The sequence below is a fragment of the Notothenia rossii genome (genome assembly GCF_949606895.1).
Source record: "Notothenia rossii genome assembly, chromosome: 9".
Lineage (NCBI taxonomy): Eukaryota > Metazoa > Chordata > Actinopteri > Perciformes > Nototheniidae > Notothenia > Notothenia rossii.
Window position 1 is genome coordinate 69216095 of NC_136907.1, and position 22878 is coordinate 69238972.

The following is a 22878-nucleotide window of genomic DNA, read 5'->3' on the forward strand; positions in this document are numbered from 1 at the left end:
GTTCAATAGTGTAAAGTTTACATCAGTGTTAAAATGCTCATCATTAAAATACTGCATACTAGCTAACATCTTGGATAGGGCAGCAAATTGGTCAGGGCCGGCCCTGGTTAGCCCCCTTGGTGAAATCAGCAGGTGGTGATGTCGTTGGTCTAGTGGTGATGTAAAATCCCCCTCCCTCTGGAACTTTCTCCCCAAAAACATTTGTCACTTTACCAATCAGACCATGTTCAAGAATAGCTTTTAATTTGTTATTAATGTTGGGTGTTGTATATAAATAAATAAAAAATGTTGATAATTTTAACCTGTAAATGCCTTTGAGTACCATGGAAAGAGATTTATAAATAAATGGTATTATTAATAATGAACGATCTGCAGTAGCCAACCAGATATTTTCATTTTACATGTAAGAGTTGGCCCTTTGCTTTGTTTATCGAGCAGTTTGGAGTAAATCTCACGTTTTACACTTTTGACCTCTTACTCAACACTACTGCTCTCACAGCTCACTTCTCAAATTCACAGATGTCACTTCCTCTTTAAAGAACATCTTGCAGGTTGTTTTTTTTCTACATTTATGCTTAAACTTGCTTGAAAATTACAATTAAAAAAGTAAATGTAGGATTTGATATGTTTTACGAGACATAAGGGCAGGAATTCAGAGGGAAAGGAGCAATTTTGAGCTCTGCTCTTAAAAACTGCTTTTTTTAAGGTCATACGTCAAACGCGTCATATTACATCACGCAGGGGACACATCTCCGCTCTCTAACCGCGGGTATAGTTAGTAGTTGCGTTGAGTTGAGCAGTTGTGTTTTAGTGAGCTGGTATTTTTCGGTAGTTTTACATTGTATTTCACCATTTGTAATCATGGTGCAGTATTGTGTTTGTGCAGGTTGCACAAATACCAGCCTGTCAGGACATCGAGTCCACAGTAAAAAGGACCGGAGCTAGCGTTCGTTCCTGGGTGCGTTGTGCATCCACCTCCCTGCAGCACATACTCTCCACAGCTTTATCAGGAAACCGTATTACTTCTCTCCCCCCCCTCCCTTCGCTGCTCTCTCTCTCTCCCCTCCGGTACACGGCACCGTAAGACATTGCATTAGGTAACGCTGTGGTGGCTGTACTGCTCCAGCCGTCTCCTTTGTGTTTATTTGTTTCCCCCTGTCTGTGTTGTTTGTGTGTGCGTGGTGGCTCTCACTCCTGGCTCCCGGCTCAACCTCCACTCACCTGCTGCAATCAGCTGTGCACCCTCCCCGACTACACACCTGCTTTCCATCAAGCCATTTACAACGGCATATCAACGGAGGCTCCACAACCTTTCTCCGCCAGATCGTCAAGTATCAGCCGTATCTCGCGTCTCTCCTCCGGTACACAGCACCGTAGTGTGGAGTTGCATTAGGTAACGCGAGATATGGCTGATACTTGCGCATTAGTTTCTGTTATGGATCAGTATCAACAGTCCTGCCAGTAACGTTACTATATTATCAATGCTACGTTAGTTATAGCCTGATATATGATAGCTAACTTCACAATGTTGTGATGTGACGTTAGCTAACATTCTGTAGCTAACGCCGGTCACTCACCAAGATAGCTGCCCAGTTCTCCACTGGTTCTCCTCACACCACAGCTCAATGTCTCTCCGATGGCCGTTATTTCTTCTAATCCTTGGCAGCTCCTGGTCTCTTGGACGCCTAGCAGGCTCATAATTATAAGGTTGTGGTCCGTCATATGCATTCGAATATTCATGTTCAACTTCTTCTGTGTCTTCTGTGTCGAAACTAGCATTGGGATCCATGTTTATTAATACGTTACGCCGGCCGCTCTCCCCCTTGTTTCCCCCATGTTACGTCACACGCGGGAGGTAACGTGCCGAGGCTTTTTTATGCGGAAGTGAACATTTCTTACAAAAACGACGCCAGATGTCACTGAAGTGTATATTTCTGTATATATTTTTTTTAATGTAGTGTATTCATCATTTTCCTACACATTTATTCACAGGTGTCTTTAACCTGGAAGTTGCTCTTTAACCAAAACATTATTGTCAAAAATTAACACATACTTAAGTATTTAAATAAACTTTTCCTTGAATAAATTAGTTATAATTGAGTAGTTATTGCCTAAGTAAGAACGTTTTGCCATTCTTCTCATTACGGGTATTGTAACCAAGCCTAATGTTTGTACTGCTCCTGCAAGTCCATGATTAAGGTTGAGGGCCAATGAGGAAAGACTTGCAACGCTGACTCCCTTATGGCTAATCTATAGCTGCATATACATTTTGCATTTTGTTTGCCTAGTCCAGGGGTCTGCAACCTTTTTGACCAAAAGAGCCATTTTGCCCCCTTTTCCAACAATTTGTTTTGTCTGGAGCCGCAAAACATATTTGATAGCTTATAAAGTTGTATTTATTGTTATATCATACACAAAATCTACAGTTTTTTTGCATTTATTATTTATAAAACTGTTAACCTCTGATAAGAAACAAAGAACTCTTATAAGGAGAATAAAAAAAATACACAGGCCTAGTTTAAAATAAATTAAACACAGCACTTGGGGAGTCCTCTGCACGTTTGAAGGAAAAAAAATACAATTAAAAGTGACCCACTTTGAAATAAATAAAACATATAGCTACACCCTGAAAATAGTTAGGTGATTGAATTATGACTGAAGATCGTCAGCTGTCTTTCTCTTCTGTGCTTTTCCTCCAATACGTAAAGGCTGCAGCACCTTTGACAACTTCTCTCTACTCAAACATACCGGTAAACCAGCATCGCTTGCTGTGAAAGCATATAAGTCTGTCCACGCAGAATCAAACCCTGTGTTCCTCCGATACTTTTATTTTCTTTGATTTATCCATAGTTCGCTCATCGAGCCGGGGGTCAGGTTATTCGCCTGCAAGAAAAGGCGCTGGCGCATATTTTAGTTGACCTAATTAAAACCGTTTTGTTTTTTATTTATGTGTCACAGTATCACCTCAAAATACAAGATACGAAAAAATGTCAACCGTGCAACAACATTTAAATATTCCACAAATACTTTTATTTAATTTCCTTCTTATTTATGTCTAAACTCAAGGGAGCCAGAGCAAAGGGCTTAAAGAGCCGCATGCGGCTCGAGAGCCGCGGGTTGCCGACCCCTGGTTTGGACAGTGAGACGGCTGGAGTTTAGGTCATCAGGACCATTCAGATCACTGTTCGAAATGGCGGGGAGCCAGGGGGAGCTTGGCTCCCCCGAAGAGGGAGGTGAGCTCCCCTGAAGGCCCACTTTGAGATAAATAGGGCGAGCCCAAAACAATCGTGCATATTTTTGTCACACAGATTAGAAATGTTGAGTTTCTGTAAATAAAAGTTCATATAGATAAATAATAGTTATTGTTCATTACAGTTTTTGAATATTTGTTTTATATTTGTGAATATTTCTGGGTATTGCCAGAGCCCTAGCCTCTATAACTCTGGGTGTTGCCATCTGTACGTGGCGGAGCTCTATTCTTTAGGCTACTTACGTTGCTATGGTTATGGCAGGCGGTGCCGACGCGGTATTTGAAATGTTCATATTGATATTTTATTAACTCTGGCTTTGTGATAAAAACAATATGGCAAAACGAAAACAGCCAAGCCTCGCAGCTTTTGGATTCACAAGCAAAGAAGCGAAAGAGTCTAAAAATGACAAAGTGAACGGAAAACAACTTTTAGTTGGCCGGCTGTAAGCGGCGTTAGGGTCGAGTTTGACAGCTCCTCACCGAGTTGAGTAAAGTTGGAACGATATTGGCAGATTCAGATTTCAAGGATCAATAACTCATGAACAAAACGTTGTTCAGACACAAAGTACGTATTTTAAGTGCCGTGGTAAGGTTGACAACAAACTACAATCACATTTAGATTTAAAAAAAAGCCAATACGTGCTGTCCTCCAAACTGGACACATTACATTGGTCTCTTTCCGCAGCCGTAGAAGAAACGAGTGCTCAGGGACCGTCTGCAAAGTGCAACTCCGAAAAAAGAGAATACAATAATATTCAATCACTTCACATTTATACAGTATATTTCTACCAAACTCACTACACACATCAATAGTCTCCTGATGCTCATACTACAGCAGAGAGTTTGGAAGAATGTGCTTTTGCATAATTTTGGTGAATATTTCTAATGTAAAATCTTCAATAAACATGGCATCATCTTCAATAACGTTACTATTATACACTATAAATATTCACCAAAATTATTCCAAACCATATTCTTCCAAACTCTCTGCTGTAGTATGACCAACAGGAGACTATTGATGTGTCTGGTGAGTTTGGTAGAAATATAATAGTAAAGTTATTGAAGATTATACCATATTTATTGAAGATTTTACATTAGAAATATTCCCCAAAATTATTCAAAAGCACATTCTTCCAAACTCTCTGCTGTAGTATGAGCATCAGGAGACTATTGATGTGTGTAGTGAGTTTGGTAGTAATATACTGTATAATAGTGAAGTGATTGAATATTATTGTATTCTCTTTTTTCGGAGTTGCACTTTGCAGACGGTCCCTGAGCACTTGTTTCTTCTCCGGCTGCGGAAAGAGACCAATGTAATGTGTCCAGTTTGGAGGACAGCACGTATTGGCTTTTTTTGATCAAAATGTGATTGTAATTCGTTGTCAACCTTACCACGGTACTTAGGAGACGTCATTTGTGTCTGAATAACGTTTTGTTCATGAGTTATTGATCCGTGAAATCGGAATCTGCCAATATCGTTCTAACTTTACTCAACTCCCACACCGAGGGAGAGGCCTGCCGATGCGGAGCCTGAAGAGGCTTCAACAACGGCCACAGCCGCCAGCGTAGTGACACCGTCTCTAGAAGTAGCAGTGAGAGAGATTTTATAGCAATTGATCGAATCTGCGCTGCTGCGCCAGTCATCAGAGCGTGCGTGTGATATATTTAGTAGCAGGATGTGCACTGAGAAATAGGGCTCCCCCGAAAGCAAATGGGTAATTCGAACACTGATTCAGATAGTATCAGAAACAGAAAAGTGTACTGAATTGACTTAAAAAAATAACTACAAAGCTACTACTACTCATAATTGTCTTAGCATTCTGGCACTCGTTTAGATGTCCCTGGTGACATCAATCCTCACCCACTTGCCACTCTAATTATTTTTAGTAAGTACAGTAACTCGTGAATTGAGACTAACAGGAAAAAAGGATGGAAATGAAACAATAACTTTTCTCGGCTTCTGGACACTGAACACATTTATAACTTTTGTTTCTACAAATGAATTCAAAGAGATGCTTTGTTGTAGCTGATGGTTGAAAAACTCTAGGAAACAACAGACTTTTTATGTCAAATCTGTGTATCTTCCAAAAACAACAATTTATTGTACACATTGGTAAGGAAAGTCAAACTATTTTTTTTTCATGATATTAAAGGGAAGTCTTACTTTGCTACCTACTTTTCTAAATAGTGTTCAAGCTTATTTATTGACTTGTATTTGCGCTGTGTGGAAGCATGACATATATTTTGGTGACACTGACCTGCTATATGCTGGATAGTACTCTTTGCTGGATAGTACTCTTTGCATCTTCTTGTGATAAAATGTATTGCTTGAATACAACCTCTATTCAATCATTTGTACATACTTCATAATTGTCTCGTTAGGTAAATATAAGGAGAACCAGACAGCCTGTTGCACTGTTTGATAGAACTTGACCTACTGTGAATGATTGCTTTGAGATGACTAGACTTAAGTGACTGATCCTTTAATTATTTTGTTTTGATTATGTTCTTTTTGTACAGCATTCAGATGTACATTTGTACAAATATGCATTTCATTATTGAAAACCATTAAAATGTAAACCAAAACATGTGGTTATTGACATACTGTACATGCCAAATTGCAGGTTCTAAAATTGTTACTAATTGAAATTACTCTATATAAACTAGTATGGATTACTTTGATATGATTACTTAGTCCGGCAGTGGCTCAGTCAGTAGGGTCTTGGACTGTGAGCTGTAGGGTCGCTGGTTCAAGTCCCAAAACCGACTTAAAAGTATAGAGTGTGGACTGCTTCTTTGAGAGGTCCTAGTTCACTTGCTGGGCCCTGCCGTGGTGCACTTAAGCAAGGCACCGGACACCCCCCCACTCCCATTGCTCCCCGGGTGCTGTGCAATAGCTGCCCACTGCTCCTTGTAATTCACTCCTGGTACTAGGAGACATCCTTCCCCAATTCTTTGTGAATCTTACCCTGAGGAGAAAAAAAGTACGACGGAGTATTAGGGCCACACTTAGAAAAACAAAACAGAGAGATTTCGAGAATAAAGTAATAATTACGAGATTAAAGTCGTAGTAGTTCATAAGTGACTTGAGAAGCGGACTTGGAGGAGATTGTCTCCTTTCTGCAGGAGGAAATGGCTGGTTCTGGCCGACTACATTACATTGCATTGCATTTCGCTGACGCTTTTATCCAAAGCGACTTACAATAAATGCGTTCGACCAACAAGATACAAACTTGAAGAAAACAGAATCATATTAGTCCATCAGGTTTCATAGTGCTACTCCACTGGCTTTAGATAAGCCATTTCTTTATTAGTATATACTAAGTGCTTTATTAGTAATTCTATCGCTCAAAGTGGAGTCAAAAGAGATGAGTTTTCAATCTGCGCCGGAAGATGTGTAAGCTATCTGCTGAGCTGATTTCAATGGGAAGCTCATTCCGATTCCACTACAAGGCTATCGTTCGACTCCTTCTGGATCCAAAGCCTTGATTACAAGTCTCATCGTTTCTTGTAAAACAGCAAATCCCCTTTGAACAGCTCGTAGATGTAACCAATGATAGCCTTGTCGTCGGCCAGAATCAGCCATTTCCTCCTTCAGAAAGGAGACAATCTCCTCCAAGTCCGTTTGGTTCTTTCTTCGAAATAATAGACAGTTTCTTTCACAACCTTTTCAAAGTTCTTATGATAATCTGATGCTGATGTGCCAAAAGATTAAAGTGGACCTATCATGCTATATTTGAATAATATAGTGTTGGACCATACCTATATAAGGCATATTTATACTTTTAATTTGTCAAAATACCAAACAGATCATGCATTTTAGCCATCCCTCATTTCGCTCAATTTAACACTGTCTTTGCATGGGCTGATTCAGTGAGAACAGCACCATCTACAGGCCTGGCATATGTACTACAGCGTCTCCAGCGCTTTCGAACGGCAATGTCCGTGGCTGTCTCCTCCTGATTGGTGGAGTTGGCCCAATAGCCGTAGCGCCACTTCTGTGACGTCACAGAAGTGTTCAAATCTGGATCAGTCTGTATCAGATCCGTTGCAGCCCCTTTTTAAGAGATTTGGGTATGGAGGGAAATAGAGAGGAGTTGTGTTTTCTGACACTTGGTGAGTTCCCTGGAACACCGGGGACACATATTCATGTATAAAAGACATACAAAAGTGCATTTTGCAGTATAGGTCACCTTTAAGTATTTCGTTATTTGAGAAACCCAAACTAAAGTACTGCTTCACAAGATGCTCCACATTCCTCATTTTATTGCAGGACGCTCCTGTTGTCTCCTTCTCAAGTCACTTATGAAACTACGACTTTAACTATCGTAATTATGATTTTATTCTGGTAACATTACGACTTTATTCTCGTAACTATGACTTTATTCTCGTATTATTACGACTTTATTCTCAAAATCTCTCCGTTTTTTTTCTTCTGTGTGGCCCTAATACTACGTCGTCAAAAAGGCCAAATCTGTAAATAATAAATCATGGTTTATCTTTTGATAATTATTAATCTGAAAGTGAGTAGAAGTTAAGTACACACTGTTACAACCCGGCTCCTGGGCTGTAACAAAAGGCGAGACGAGGGTTGTAAATAAAGAAGATGTTTATTTTAAATGCCACACAATGATCCAGTAGCACCAGCAACAGCTCCCCGAAGGGGTAGTGAGACAGACGTAACCGGCTGGGCTCCTCTTGAAGGCTTCATGCAGCTCGTCCACAGGTGTAACTCATCAACAGCTGCAGCTGGAACCTTCAATCAAACACATACACACACACATCCAGACGGCACCCCACGTGGTGTGGAGGGGTCGTCACAACACACCAATAGTAGAAAGTACAAAAGTATAATGTAGTCAGTTGTCTGTAAATTACAATATTTTATTATTTCTTATAATTCAGAAAAATAGAGCAATTTCTCTCACTTTGCTTAGGGTTATGCACTTTTCACCAACGAATGTAAACCGTACAGTGTACATTCTTTGTATTTAGGTAAGATAGCCTGCTGTCTATGTGTCCAACGTACACAATTTATTTAATCGAAATCTTGCTAAATATACAGTAAATAGAAAGTTAAGTAAATTAATCTAAATTCTTATTTCGTTCTCATGGTAATGTTTTCCCGACTTCTCACTGTTTTCTTAAAAGTTTGAAACAGCGCCACCCGGATTATTACGGGTAGTACAGGGTGTAACGGTATCCGTATATGCAGTCACACGATGAATATGCCTTTTTTATGAGTGGGAAAAAAGTCTGTCGTTGACTCAGGGCAGTATCCATTACACTATCCAGGGGGCGGTATTGCGCCTAAAAGCTGTTTGCCAGCCGCCCTTAACCTGTTGAACCCCATCCCTGTTTTTCAGGTTTCAGGCTCGAAAATGACATTTCCAGAACAAATGACCATAACTACACTTCTAAAAGGGGAAAATTAATAATCTTTTTTCTCAAAGTAATGATAAACCTTTGAGTTGGATGTAGAAAAGTCAGAATCAATATAGATGTGTTTTATTTTAAAGAAAATTCAGATTGAACATAGTAAAAAACTTTAAATTATAGTGTCCGTCCGAACATTTATTTTTACTTATAGTGAAAACCACCCTTGAATGATGGGATGGTAGACTAAAAGCTTTAGGAATCCAAAGTACAACATATAATAAGTACCCTGTATCAAGATTGACAAGTGATATTTGACCTTTTTTGACAGATTTAGCAAAAATAACCTCTTCTGGGGCCATTTGGGTGGATTTTCCATATCTCTGGCCCCCCTTCTTCGATTTTGACATGTGACATCTCTTTCTTATCGTTAGAGCCAATAGAATCGAAGGGAAATAGTCCCGCACACACTCATGTTAAAAAAAAAAGATGGCGTCTTCGCGCATTCAATGAAAAAACGGAATTGCAGTTTTATTGCTTATAGATTATCAGAACATTTCAAAGGGGACACAGCCACATTGGACATTAACCTATGGATTAACTACATCATCGTTGTTATCATTTTAATGCCATACCAGTTTAGACCAGACAAAGATGAAGGTAAGCCATGTTAGCGTTGTGGGCTACCTAGCGCCACTTGTTTTGATGTGCGTTTTTGTTGATAACGTCGCAAGTTTGTATCTTTCAGTGTTGAGGTGGGCACCGTTAGATTCTGTGTCTTTACGATCATAAACGATGTGTTGGATGTGCAGCTAGGATAAGTAATAAGGGAGCTAGGAGTGATTTTCGGTGCAGTAATAGGTTAGGATTTTTCGTTGGGGCTAATTCAGAGGCTCACTGTTAGCATTGTGTGTTTTAAAAAAAATAAAAAATGAAAAAGATCAGTTAAATTAGATTTTTCCCGTTATATGGATATAAAATATTCATAGTTTATTAAATATTAAGGTTCCTTAGACGTTGTTTCCAGCAAATGACGCAATTTCGGCCCCAGTATCGTGTCCGTGGGGCCTAAGAGGATAAGTATATTGATCAGTAGGCCTATAGCTCGAGTTCTGTGCTAACGGCCTTAAGATTTTTTCGCTCGTGGCTAATTCAGAGGCTCAGCGTTAGATTTGTGCTTTAAAAAAAAAAGATGAGTTAGCTGAGTTTCTTCCCGTTACATGGATATGAAACATTCATAGTTTATTAAATATTAAGAAGCCCTCAGACGCTGTTTCCTGCAGATGATGCGTTTTTCTGCCCGGGGGCGGGTTGATGGGGTTCAACAACAACAAATGAAGAACAAGAAGAAAACACAATAAAACAAACAAAATACAAGAAGAAGAAAAGTTAGTACAGTATGGCGATTTCAGATAACACACAGGAGCTTGAAGACCCACCTGCTTCGTTTAAATCAACTGTGTGGGAACATTTTGGGTTCCCTGTGGATTACAATAACGATGGAGTGCGAGTGGTGGATCAGACTTAATATTTTCAAGACATACTTTTTTGTTTGAGACCAGCCATTATAGATAATATGGCCTTCTGAGTGTGTGTGGTACGTTTTGTGTGTTTTTTTTTACTATGTAATACACTTAATTATATATTTTTTTAGAGTTCCTTATTTTTATCCTGAAACTTGCGCTGTTGTTCAAAAATAAATAACAACAAACCTGGAATTATGCATTTGGGACTTTTTTTTGCTTTTTCTTGTTGTACCAAACCTGTATCGAACCTTGACCCCCAAACCATGGTACGTACCGAACCGTGAATTCTGTGAACCGTTACACCTCGAATGGATAGTTAATGTAATCTAGTACATGTGGAGAGAGATGGTACTGCATCGGTAGCAAAGTCTACCGAAGGAATCTCAGGTGAGTTGAGGTTGGCATCCTTTGATTAACACAATTAGAAATGTACATGCAATAAACTGGCGTAAATTATCTCTAGGAATAATGAAGTCAGTCATACTTTGGCCTTGCACATTCAAAATGTAACAACTAATTTGTCGCTAAACAAGATCGTTACATTTAGCGATGGCTAGCTTGTTTTCCAGTGTTGCTAGGGTGCTAGCTAACTCACTTGTTTTGCCAGCTAGCAGCGATGGAGAAAGAAGATAGAGATTTCTGTCCGCAACTGATATTACCGCCACAGCTACAAAATATATGACGGTCGGTCATACTTCATCTACATGACAGAAAGGACACTATTTCTTCAAATAACATGAGTTATACTACTTATGTATGTTTGCCAGTCTGCCTGTCTACCTGTCACTGTAATCTGAATGATTCTGCTCGCTTGTTTTTCTCACGTCTCCAAGTGTCTGTTTTCAAATCCCTACATGTATTTTTGTTAATGTTATCTGGTTTACAGAGAGGTGGTAAGTAACTAAGTACATTTACACAGTGGCGAATCGTGTCTATCACAACTGGACCTTCTGTAGACACACACACCCCCCACCACAGCGATATTCTACCCAGAGACCCAGAACAAGATCTGATTGGTTGCTTTATTTTCTAACACAAAACCACTGAAATGCGTAGTGCATGGTCCGAGAAGGAAAAACAAATCTACGTAACACTAATATTACAGATCAACAACACAGATACGATTCTCATTTATCCATTTTATATACATTTTATTTATATCATTAAATCGATTTTTTGTTTGTTTTATCTGAGTGTTCCAGGTTATTCTCTGAATACCTTGAACAGTGGCGAGCCGTCAGGGCCCTCTAGGCCCTCTGTGAGGGCCTAAGATATTCTACAAAATAATATTTAAAGACATTAAAAAAATAATATATTTTTTTATATATATTTGTTAATATATATTTTTTGTTATATTTTTCATTAGTTTTACCAAAAATAACTTGATTTAATTGTATTTAAAATAACATTTCCAAAGAGATAAATCCTTCGAATCTGCCTATTCAGTTTCTGTTGGAATGTGAAGGGTTAAATGAAAGAAGCTCATCTCTGCGAGTTACTGTGCTGTTGGAAGTCCAGGCGGTCCAGCTATGAATTCACAGAGGGCCCAGCTATAGAGAGGCGAAGTCCCGCCCATCTACTTCCGACCCATGGGACCCCGGAAGTGGAAAATTATACATTGAAGTCAATGAAGTGGCCTTTTATTGTGGTCAGCCTAAGGCACACCTGTGCAATAATCATGCTGTCTAATCAGCATCTTGATATGCCACACCTGTGAGGTGGGATGGATTATTTCGGCAAAGGAGAAGTGCTCACTATCACAGATTTCTTCAGATTTGTGAACAATATTTGAGAGAAATGGTTATTTTTTGTGTATATAGAAAATGTTTTAGATCTTTGAGTTCATCTCGTGAAAAATGGGAGCAAAAACAAAAGTGTTGCATTTATATTTTTGTTCAGTGTATATAGTCACTGAACTATTTAAAGGGATACTTTATCTACAGAATTACTAAGAATAATTTGTAATAAGTCTCCATGTTGTACCTTGAATTCTTGAAGAAAACATATTATTATTGATTCAATTTTAATGTGTAATGAAGAATTAAAAAACGTAATAAATGTGGCATTTAGGAACATTCGGACTTCGCTTAACACCCGCAAAAATAATCATTCAAAACATCTGTTTACAACCTTAAATTCTTGACTGCATATGTTTAACACAAGCAAAACTGAATAACTTTGAGTAGACATAAACACTGCCACTGCTAGGAGGATTTAAAAGCCTCTTTATAGTACATTCATGTTTTTGTCTTAAAGGACATATTATGAAATCAACGGATAAACAATGTTTACATTTGTATGTGAAACCATGAAGAAACAGTCAGTCACCACCACAACCAGAATATAAAAGATATACAAGCACAATACTCTCTCTGAGAAGTGGTGGACTAAAATGAATGCTAATTGAAAACATTCATTGTTTAAGCAAAATGAAGTCAACCACTTAAATACTCGTCATTTGATGTTTCTCTTTTGAGTTTGGGTATAGGCCATTCCATGTAGATAAAATATGTCAGAAATAAATTATTAAAACATTTTTCACCCATCCATTAAGATGCACATCTACATTTTATTAATCAATAAATTTTTATAAAATCTAAAATCAAACACAATTTTGAATTAAAACAAACAGAGACTTATATATAAAATACAACATTCTTTGTCTTAATTTTTCATCATTAAAGCTAGTTATTGCCAACTGCATTGAATTGTCAAAACTGCTGCTTTTTTCATCACAGAGTTATAACAAGCCCTGGGTTCTCCTATTCTGCGATTTCAACCACATCCGGCTTGGACCGCTCGTTGTTGAAGAAGAGAGGGTTGTCGAAGGTTGATAACTTTTTGGGTATAGGCAAGCTGCGGCCAGACTTCTTGAATAAAAACAAGGCGATTAATGTTCCTGTGACAATTGCAATAATGACCAGGGAAACTATCAAAAAAACGTGGCCACGGGTTTGAGGATCCATCCCAGGAGTTACTGTACAGAATCAACAAGTAGATGATGAGCAACAAGAACAAATGTAACATTTTTGACTTAATATAACCATGTATAGATTTATCTTACCAGTTGTCTGTGTCACTTGTTGATTTACTACTGTAGGAAGATAGCAAATATGATAAAAACTTTAAAAAATGCTTGTCATTTATTTGATTTAACATCTGAATCAATTTATGAATAGATTTTTCTATTTCATTTCTTGCTTCTTTCAACACAATGGCCAATGAAAAACACAATCATGTTATATATTATACATCCTATTTTCTACGATGATCTCACCTTTGGCAGTTTTGCAAATATATCCTCTGTCATACCACTGGTTCTCTGTTGTCCATCTACCATCCCTAACTCTAATGGCTCCATAAGTAAGGTCGCCTGGTTGATCCATATGCCAGTTACTGTAGTCCACAACGCTTCTGTCCAACCACTGCCACATGCCTGGGGACACATTGAAATGTTGTGTTTTTTTTCTTTACTTCAAGATTGTTTTTGGACCAGATTAAATATTTATTTAATTGAACACTCAATATCTTTCCTTTCAATACGAACTGCAAACAAATAATATGTTCTGTCTCCTTTTAACTCATACATGTGTGTTCACTACCAGGTTAATCAGAGCATTTGCTGAAATCATCAGAAAATAAGTTTGACTTAAAGTGGTTTTGTGGCCAGAAAAAACAAGCTGAAAGATGATTTTCTGATGCAGACCTGATGATAGTCCTCGCAGTGTTTGCACTTTATCAATACCTTTCACATTATACTTACAAATGTAATGCAAACATTTTAATGGATGTAGCTGTATTTGTTTCATACTCTTTTTCTTAACTGAACATAGTTTATATGCCTGTTTTTAGTTCTGTATTCTGCAGGAATAAATATATTATTAATAGCAATCATCTAACCTTTTTTGTTTCAGAGTTTATGTATCACAAGTACAATGTTCCTTCTTTATGTCCCAGTGTAGCTTAATTCATATTTCCAAGAAAGATCAGACAATGTGACTGTACCTTTGTGGGTTTTATACAAGCCGATCCAGAAAGAGGATTGGTCTTCAAATCTTATAATATTGCTATGAATGAATTCTTGCTCAGAAGGATCTGTGATGCTGGCAAGAGTTCCACCTTAATTCACAAAGAAACACACAAGCAAACGAAGAAAACTTTAGTTGATGCTAAATACAGCTAATTGATAAGGAATATGTGTAAGCCCATCCATAGAAGGTACTTACCATGTCTTACACAGCCAGCTGATGCATCAGGCCATTTAATTCTTCCTGTCATAAAGAGGTAACAGAAACCCCTAAATTGTAGCCAGCTGTTTCTCTGGCTCGTGTACATCTGCGTTTCTGGGTCGTCAGGGCAAAATCCTGGAAAATCGCTTGACTCTTTTGGCGGCACATCTGTGAATGAGAGGGACATTAAGGACATTTGGATCCACTAATTACTGTACAGTACATTCGTTCAAATCCAGTGCACTGAAGTACTGTAATCACCAAAATAAGGTAAATGGGGCAGACTTATGAGCTGCTTCAATATGCTACAGCAGCGCAAAGTGCGTGTTCTCTTTACACAGCGATGTTGTTTGTAAGTAGCACTCTGCTTCCAGGCTTCCACAAGTCACCTTTTTAGTACTGTGACAACACCATATGATGATGACATTAACATTAAAATGGACTTGTGTATTACATTATTAAAATGTATATTAGCTCTACAGTACCTGTAGACTTCATGCAAATGCTGTTTAAGTTCTGATTGCAGCTGGTAGTGATCCAGTTTCCATCTACATCCACGATCACACAAGGTTGGAATGATCTTGGTTCCCCTCTACCCCATTTGGTAAAGGTGATGCGCCAGCCATCAATAAATCTGAAATATCCGGCAGTCTGAAAGCAAAGATTGATCAAACTGCATTCAGCTTTAGGAATTCCAAACTATTGGCCTGTTAAGTCATCTTTTAATGCAAATCTGTAATCTTTAATAATTATTACAATAAGGATTCCCTTTTTTTCCATTTTTCTTTACACTATTGAAAAATATGTAAACGATTTTAAATATATAACTTTTGTGGATGTTATTAATCTGAATACTTAACATTACCTGATTTTTGTTCAATCCAATCCACAGAGAAGCATTGAGTTTTAAAGCCATCAGCTCAACATACGCCTGTGACCATTCGTTCCGCAGGCTGGCCAATTTTGCACCATCACGTTCACAATACTGTTTGGCTGCATCCCAGCTCATATTTTGGGTAACAACCTTAATGGAGTCATTTAATATTTTGACATAGTCGGTAGGAATAGGTTCAGGTGAGTCTGGGAGAGAAGGATCTGTTGTGGGTGAGAAATTATACACATTTAGTTGTTCCCATTCATCGTTAAAGGCAGGGCTTTTGTTGTGGACATAGATGCTCGAAACTGATTATTATTTTCCATTTTCCTAAGAAGATTAAAATCCCTTATTTGTACCATTATAACAGTGTCCAATTTGAATAAACTTGTGATTGAAATACAGTACAAAGTTCAATTGTATTATCAAAAATATCATCTTGATGATTGCCGAACATTCATCATGATACATAAATCGTTAGATGCTTTGGTATAATTAGTGCTGTTGTAGGTAAAAAAGGTTGACCCCATCCACTGATGGTTTTATTGTGAGACAAACAATTGCAAATTAGATACTGAATTTGACCTCATTAACTTTTGTATTTTCATCATTGCTGCAAACGAATGGTTCTAAAATATACCAGCAGTCTCTTAGTCATGTACACGCCATATACATGCACCTGCTGTTTTAGTGGAAGCTCCGATAATTCGGGTCCACACTGTTCAAGCATGGCGTAGGGGAATACAGAGTATGTTGTAAAAGTAAAAGTTTGGCTTTGATAATGATATAGAAACATTGCTATATTGACACATCAGGATCTTCAAAGTTGCATGTCAACCCCTGTAACAAATACACATAGACAATATTTTGAAAGTCCTTATCTTTTTAAATCAATCTCGGTGTATATTACAAAAAAAACACTCAAGCGAAAGGGCCAAGGAACTCACCAACATTTCGAAGACAGACATATCCATTGGTGTCATTGCAGGACTTTTTCCTCCATTTTCCGATACCAACGTCACGATTGGTAGACAAAGCACCACAATTTTCATTATTTCTCAGCTGAAAACAGTGATGGTATAAAAGGGTTAAATGTACATTTTTTTTAAAAATTTAGATTAATTAATTGATATACAAAAATATATATTCCAAGATAAATGACATTTTAAATTGTGTCAAGAAAATATTACCTCCTCATGCCTTCGATGTTCAGACCATTCCATATACTTCAATGTAAAATCAAGAATTTAGAAATGGGTGTGAATAAATAAAAATATTAGGAACAAAACAGATGCATTTCATTTATAAAAATTGAAATTGTGATTTAATGTACAGGTGAAATAACTCTCTTCTTATACAAGTGTGATATATTTCGACAAGTTCAGAAAAAAATGAAGTTTAAATCTTTTTAAATGAAGTATCAACAATGATTTACCTGAAAAATTTGCTCCCTCTGAAATGGTAGAAATATTTTCAAAATTAAAAACCCAAAAATGTCACCTCTGTTATTGAAGCGCTATGTTGACAATATTTTTCTTTATTTAAGTTTAATTATTTTAATAACCGTGTAAGGGTGTTGAAACCTGCTCCTTGAAGCAAAGGGGTTTTGCTGCTGTAAAAAGAAGAAAAAACGTTTTTAGTAGTGACGCAGATGCCTCTTTAACCTAACATTAGAATCCGAAACGTATTGTGTCCACTTACTTCAAGTGCCCAGTTGCTGTATCTCATTGGTCGCCCATCAGTCCAGAAAAATGAAGAGAAACCTGTCCTATACAAACCGATCCACAGGTCTGTGGTAGGTGCTTCAGCCAATTGAGTAGTCAAAAAGACTGAAAATGTAAAATATATTCATCATATCAATAATGATTTTAAATTTTTCAGATTTGCCTGAATATTCACAACATACATTATATAGTATATGCTCTATATATAGTTCAAATAGTCCAAATAGTTGGTTGGTAAATCAGGTGGCTCAAGCCGGTTTAGTCCAGTGTCCTGTTAGAGCTGAGATCTTTTACATAACTAACTTTATATACATTGTATGCCTGCAGAATCCAGACAAATATTTCAGATTAAAGGAAATATTTATGAACCCAGCCAAATGTCTCAATTTCTCAATCCTAATGTCTGTTTTATTTGTTGTCTTTATTTGGACACCAATGGAATATAATATTATAAAAAAACATAAAACACACCTTGTGCTTTTCTTGAGAGAATTGAAGCCAACTGTCCTCCCATTGCTCTGCATTGTGTCTCTGCTCCATTGAACGTCTCTTTCTGTGTATTAATGATGCTGTAACACTAGGTGAACAATTAAAAACAGCTTTGAGTGTTACCTTTTTTATACACAAGAGTTAAATACTTTGTTAGACTGCTAATAATGGGTTGTATCCCCACCCTGCCAAAACAATAACAATAATAAAAAGTGCCTTCTGACCTTTAAGTCAAATTGTTTCCAGTTTTTTGGACAGCCGCCTTTTGGAAGAACTGTTGGTGCTACAGTGGCGTTGGCTGGTGGTGATCCTCTTCGTTTGCAAATTGACTTGTGCTCATACCCACAATTATAATCATGCCAGAACCCTGTAAGCCAATCAAAATCAATCAAATAACAGTTTAGCAAAAATACATTTAATTTGTACTTTACATTTCAAATGTTTTGATGAATTCAAATGTATTGATGAATTATTTATAACATGCATGTAATATATATATATATATATATATATATATATGTAAGAATGCCAGTAAAGAAAATCCATTTTAAGTTACTCACCCAGATGGCGAGTCATGGCAGCACAGTTCTCAAAATTATTTTGAGAGTTAGGTTGATTTATATCCCACCTTTGAAACACCACTGGAGAACCATCCTTCCACCTTTTTGAAATGTAAAATATGCATCCATTATTTTCATTATCATATTTAAATGTTAGAATTGTTATATTGCAAAATAGTATGACAGCATGTGCTATGCCCTTAAATCCAGGCATACAAAAACCTAGATTTTGTACAAAGAAGTCATTCAACTGCTTGAGAATTGATGCTAAACTAATCTACTGTTTTTATTTTTGCACATTTTCAGAAAAAGAATGCAATGTGTAAGAGGTTGCTTGTAAGGACAACCCACATAACTACTGCCCAACCCAGCAGTCCCCCTCAGCTCTCCAAAGCCCTTTAGACTCCTTTTGATCAATATTTTTCTTATCATCTGCCTCACCAGCCACGGCAGAAAGCAGTTTTTTGGATGAACAGACGGTATACCACCTGCCCGCCACCAAACGGCAGACACTTAAAGTTAGCTGGTGAACAAAATGGAGCATCTATCATGCTCAACAAACTGATGTTTCCATCCCAGAGTTGGTGAAGACCAAAACAAATTTAAATTTAAGTTAATTAATATTTAGTTTACTAACCTAACATTCAAGTAGTTACATCATCCACATGTCACAGTTTTTATACTTTTCTTCCTTTTTTATTTAATCTTATATTCATTATTTGAGTAATGCTTACCCATATGTTCCATCAAGATCTACGTACAGGCCTATCCAGTAATCACCATGATTTCTGGACACCTGCACACAGACAAAGGGGAGCAGTACTTACTTTGCAGTATGTTGTTAGCTTAAATGCCAAGGCCAATGAGTAAAGTCATTAATTTAGTAAAAATGTCACTCACCTGTTTCCATAAAAAGACACTTTCAGCTTCATAGTTGATCGTTACCAAGTCACTATGCCTTTTTTGGCAGAAGTGACGAGCTTCTTCCATAGCCATCCTATTCTCGTTAATATAATACTGATTCCCATTCCATTCTAGCCACCCGTCTGAGGTCTTATTGTAGTCTGAAAACATGTCACAAATAAATTTTTATTACAGATAATGTGTACAGTTCGTCCAGATTTCAGTTGCTTTATGGCCATTCAAGTGGCTTGGCTTTATAAGTTGTAGAGAAATTCATGATTCTCAGAGGGTTAATCCTTCTCACTTTGATAGTCCATTGTGAGTTTCCCAGCCCCGCCAGCGTGTGAAAAGTTTTCTCTTGTCCAGCGAAATATATCTAAATCATTACACTTGATTTTTTTACCTAGCATAACCTCTGTCAAAAATAATTTCACAACGTGGGATAAATAAAGTATACATCTATCGGTTACAATTGTAATTTGTCCAATCGTTATGAAAAAAGCTACAAAACTAACATTTCCATCTGGCACATCTGTGTTCAGTAAGCAAGCTAACTTTCCATACTAAGAAAGTAAACATGGTCAACTTAATACTACTTTTAAATGAGGATCAACCCACAGTGACGTACCAGAAGCAATTTAAAGCATACAATACACAGTTAAGTTTGGTATTTTCTATATGGTTATGAAATGGCCCACTTACCAGGAGTGACAGGGCCTGGGGTTGGATTTGGAGTTACTCCTGTAAGAAGATAGACAGAAGAACATTTTACTCAGAACTCTAAACAGAGCGCTGGAGGGATATTAGGCCGCTTTAGGTTGAGTTTACCAAAATACCCTCGAGAAATACGGTTAACAATAACAAAAGAGTGACAAGCTCTTCCTTGAAAAAATTGCAAACAAACTAAATGGTTTCAGATCCTCATCTTACCTGCACGGATCTGGCATAGCCAATCATGGTACATCTCACAGTGCACATCGTTCCAATTCCAAACACCATACGTTTTTATTTCAGTGCAAGATTCTGCGTTGTTTCTGTTGTTTGGTTCTCCATCCTCCCAGTGTTGAAATTGCAGCTGTAAAAACAAGAGAAAAACACATAATAATTGTAATAAAGTTATTCTTAACTAAATGTTACAGCGATTAAACTAGAATACTGGTTACTCACAGGAGATCCATCGCTCCACACATAACCGGCTGTTGGGTCAGGGGCACTAAGTCCAATCCAGACTCTTGCTTGTCCACCTCTGAACAATATTACAATTATGATTATATTATCATAATTATCAAAACGTTTAAAAAATATGAAAAGAACAACGTTTTGCCTAATTTAGAAGTAATCTCCAGATGGATGCCGCAGTGCTCTGTTGACTGACTAGGTGACCCTTATCTTTTGCATTAACCAGTATATTTGTATTGTTGTACTTTGACAGTTCATACTGTACCGTGTTTGTATTGATTTTAGCTCCTCAGAACTGTGGATACTGAGCAGGTCCCCCCCGAGGGCCATGCAGAAATCCCTGGCCTCATACCAGGTCTTCATGTCAGAGCTTCTCTGTTCAAACAGCTACAACAACACAAGGAAAAACATTTTCAACATGGTTTGGCAGTGTTACTTCACTACAAGAAAGCAGTGTTACTTCACTACAAGAAAGCAGTGTTGTTGTTTTTTGGACTTTTTGACTTTTGTATGTTGTAGTTGAGTAGTTACAACTCTTTGTTTATCAGTTATTGAAAAGACTTAAACATTTCTAAGTATCTGAAACAGGGAATGGAATTTGCACCTGCTATTCAGGTCAACTGCTGCAATGTCAGTTTTCTTTATAATAACAAATATTATGGTAAAATGGTATTCTAAATCCAAGAAAACAATTAGGGATTAGGGTTATATGATAATTCATATTTATACTGCTGACCGAAGATCATTTTAGATTTTAGAATCATCAAGCTAACACGGAGGAGAAAATCAATAATATCATTCAAATTGCAAGTACAGGAATTACATTTTCCTTAATTAGTTTTGACCAAACAAAAGATGCATCCCATGTCCAACATTCATTATCGTAGATGCAATATAAAGAGTGTTTATAGAGTATTATAGTACCAGGGGTGTTTCTATAAAAATATTGTATGAGGGCGCTAACATCACTGCCCTGCCCACTTCCGGCAAAAATATTGCATTAGAGCGAAGCAGAAAACAATAGTTTCATCATGTCTTGAATCTGCTGAGTCATATATTGCCCCCTTAACAAAAAATGAATCCCCAGTAACGGTTTCTTTACTTCCTCTGCTGAAAAAAGGACAGTAAAAGAAACGATATCATTCAGAAATTCCAGTTTAAGTGTAAGCCTGCTGCCTGCCACTCATCTAAAGGCAGACCGATTGGACATCGATCCCCTATTTATTCAGAGCTCCGTAAAAACAAAGCTGTCCATGCCGCCTGACGGTCTATGATGATTTTCATATTTTTTTAGTAATTATACAGTTTTGGACAAACAGAAATATTGTTTTCTGGCATCACTTTAACGTTTTACGGAGAAAATCTGCATTTTGTTTAGAGGGCGCACGCCGGAAGTAAGAGGGCGCAGCGCCCCTGTTACCCGCTTTAGACAAAACCCTGAGTATTGTCATAAGTTATCTTCTAATCTTTTTATTATTATCTTTTTTTAATACATGTGGCTCTACCTTAAAGCAATCGTTTCTTGATCCCACTCGAGTCCAGCCTTCTGCACATTTTGTAGGGGTAACACTAGGTGGTGCAGGGGTTAAAACTGCCCCCTCTGCCAGATGTTTACAGATGTATTTCTCCTTATTGGTGCAGGGCAGCACATCCCAGAGGCCAGCAAAAACACCTGTCTTCATGGCAACACATCCCTGTCGGTGACCTTAAATTGTTGAGGGAGAAATTATGAATTGTCAGTTTTATGGCCTTTTTCTGACACATCTTATAGATTTAAAAATGTCACCATACCTGGCATTTCAGCATTCCAGTGAGTAAACCCCACTGAGTTGGCATTTGTCCACACAAATTGATCGATGTCATTCTGGTTTGAGAGGCCCAGCCAGAAGTATTTCTCTGGTCTCAACCCGACCAAGCTGACAAGGAAGGCATTGTCCACTCTGGAAATAGATAAACCGTTAGGGTCGCTGGATTTCTGGTGTCAGTGAATGACAAACATTTTTAGGAATTCAATATTGTTTACATTTCTTTGAATCTTCTCATAAGTTGGAAATTCTGAAATGTAGTGATGATCAGAATATTTCTAATAATATACGTGTTCTTACGCATTTGAAACATCAGCTAAGTAGGAATTTGATCTCCTGCAGTCATCTTTAGCTTCATCCAAGGTTTTGGTCTGGATTCCTATAAAGTAGCAGTAAGAGCCATGCTTTCTCCACCCCTGGATTGATGCAAAATAATAATTTGAAAAAAGACAATTGTAAGATTTCCATCACCCCACCAACTTTCACCGTGGCATTTTTCTAACTTGCTTATCTAATATCTGAAAAAGAAAAGTCGCAAAAAATATCCTCTAAGATCAAGATAAACTCTGCCCTAATGCAAAATATCATAAAGTTTAATATTTGATTTAATGGACATTCATTGATTTTTTAAAAGATTTTCTTTTTTACTATTGTATAACTGAAAAAACCTTAAGGCAATAAGGTTTAAGTGATTTGCATTATTTTTCAAACAAAGTAAGGTTGCACATTAGTATTCATTTGAAAATGTGTGTCAGTCCAACTGTATATAAGTGTAATATTATTTTGAGTTTTGCTGTTTATTTTGGTCTTGTTGATGAAAATATCTGTCACATAGTAGCGATGGACCTTTAAAGCAAAAATTGCTGTTCATTATTTACCATGAATTGTCAACCGTTCTACGATGACAACCCTTTCCTACACATGTAGAGTTCTACCAAGCTTAGCTATCATATGTGCACATAT

General features: G+C 37.4%; 1 protein-coding gene across 6 annotated transcripts in view; it reads right to left on the reverse strand.

The window, feature by feature from the left end:
• The window catches only part of LOC307018997 (macrophage mannose receptor 1-like), a 52268-nt gene that overhangs the window by 17497 nt on the left and 11893 nt on the right, over nucleotides 1-22878 (reverse strand). The window contains exons 10-33 of one of the 6 annotated variants that reach the window (XM_079649588.1): nucleotides 22216-22331; nucleotides 21902-22050; nucleotides 21616-21815; nucleotides 20376-20497; nucleotides 20099-20177; nucleotides 19862-20006; nucleotides 19634-19672; nucleotides 18929-19092; nucleotides 18763-18824; nucleotides 18029-18129; nucleotides 17693-17835; nucleotides 17451-17556; nucleotides 16957-17084; nucleotides 16820-16867; nucleotides 16691-16708; nucleotides 16446-16481; nucleotides 16203-16317; nucleotides 15247-15476; nucleotides 14867-15032; nucleotides 14379-14549; nucleotides 14158-14271; nucleotides 13430-13588; nucleotides 13217-13243; nucleotides 11777-13129 (exon numbers count right to left, since the gene is read on the reverse strand). The exons of 3 other annotated variants lie outside the window; for them this stretch is intronic. In XM_079649588.1, coding sequence (XP_079505714.1) covers nucleotides 12915-13129; nucleotides 13217-13243; nucleotides 13430-13588; nucleotides 14158-14271; nucleotides 14379-14549; nucleotides 14867-15032; nucleotides 15247-15476; nucleotides 16203-16317; nucleotides 16446-16481; nucleotides 16691-16708; nucleotides 16820-16867; nucleotides 16957-17084; nucleotides 17451-17556; nucleotides 17693-17835; nucleotides 18029-18129; nucleotides 18763-18824; nucleotides 18929-19092; nucleotides 19634-19672; nucleotides 19862-20006; nucleotides 20099-20177; nucleotides 20376-20497; nucleotides 21616-21815; nucleotides 21902-22050; nucleotides 22216-22331 — 2853 coding nt within the window. In that variant the 3' untranslated portion in view covers nucleotides 11777-12914. Of the gene's footprint in view, nucleotides 1-11776; nucleotides 13130-13216; nucleotides 13247-13429; nucleotides 13589-14157; nucleotides 14272-14378; nucleotides 14550-14866; nucleotides 15033-15246; nucleotides 15477-16202; nucleotides 16318-16445; nucleotides 16482-16690; nucleotides 16709-16819; nucleotides 16868-16956; nucleotides 17085-17450; nucleotides 17557-17692; nucleotides 17836-18028; nucleotides 18130-18762; nucleotides 18825-18928; nucleotides 19093-19633; nucleotides 19673-19861; nucleotides 20007-20098; nucleotides 20178-20375; nucleotides 20498-21615; nucleotides 21816-21901; nucleotides 22051-22215; nucleotides 22332-22878 lie in introns of those variants that run through there. 2 more of the 6 variants (XM_079649587.1, XM_079649590.1) reach the window with 2 other exon arrangements.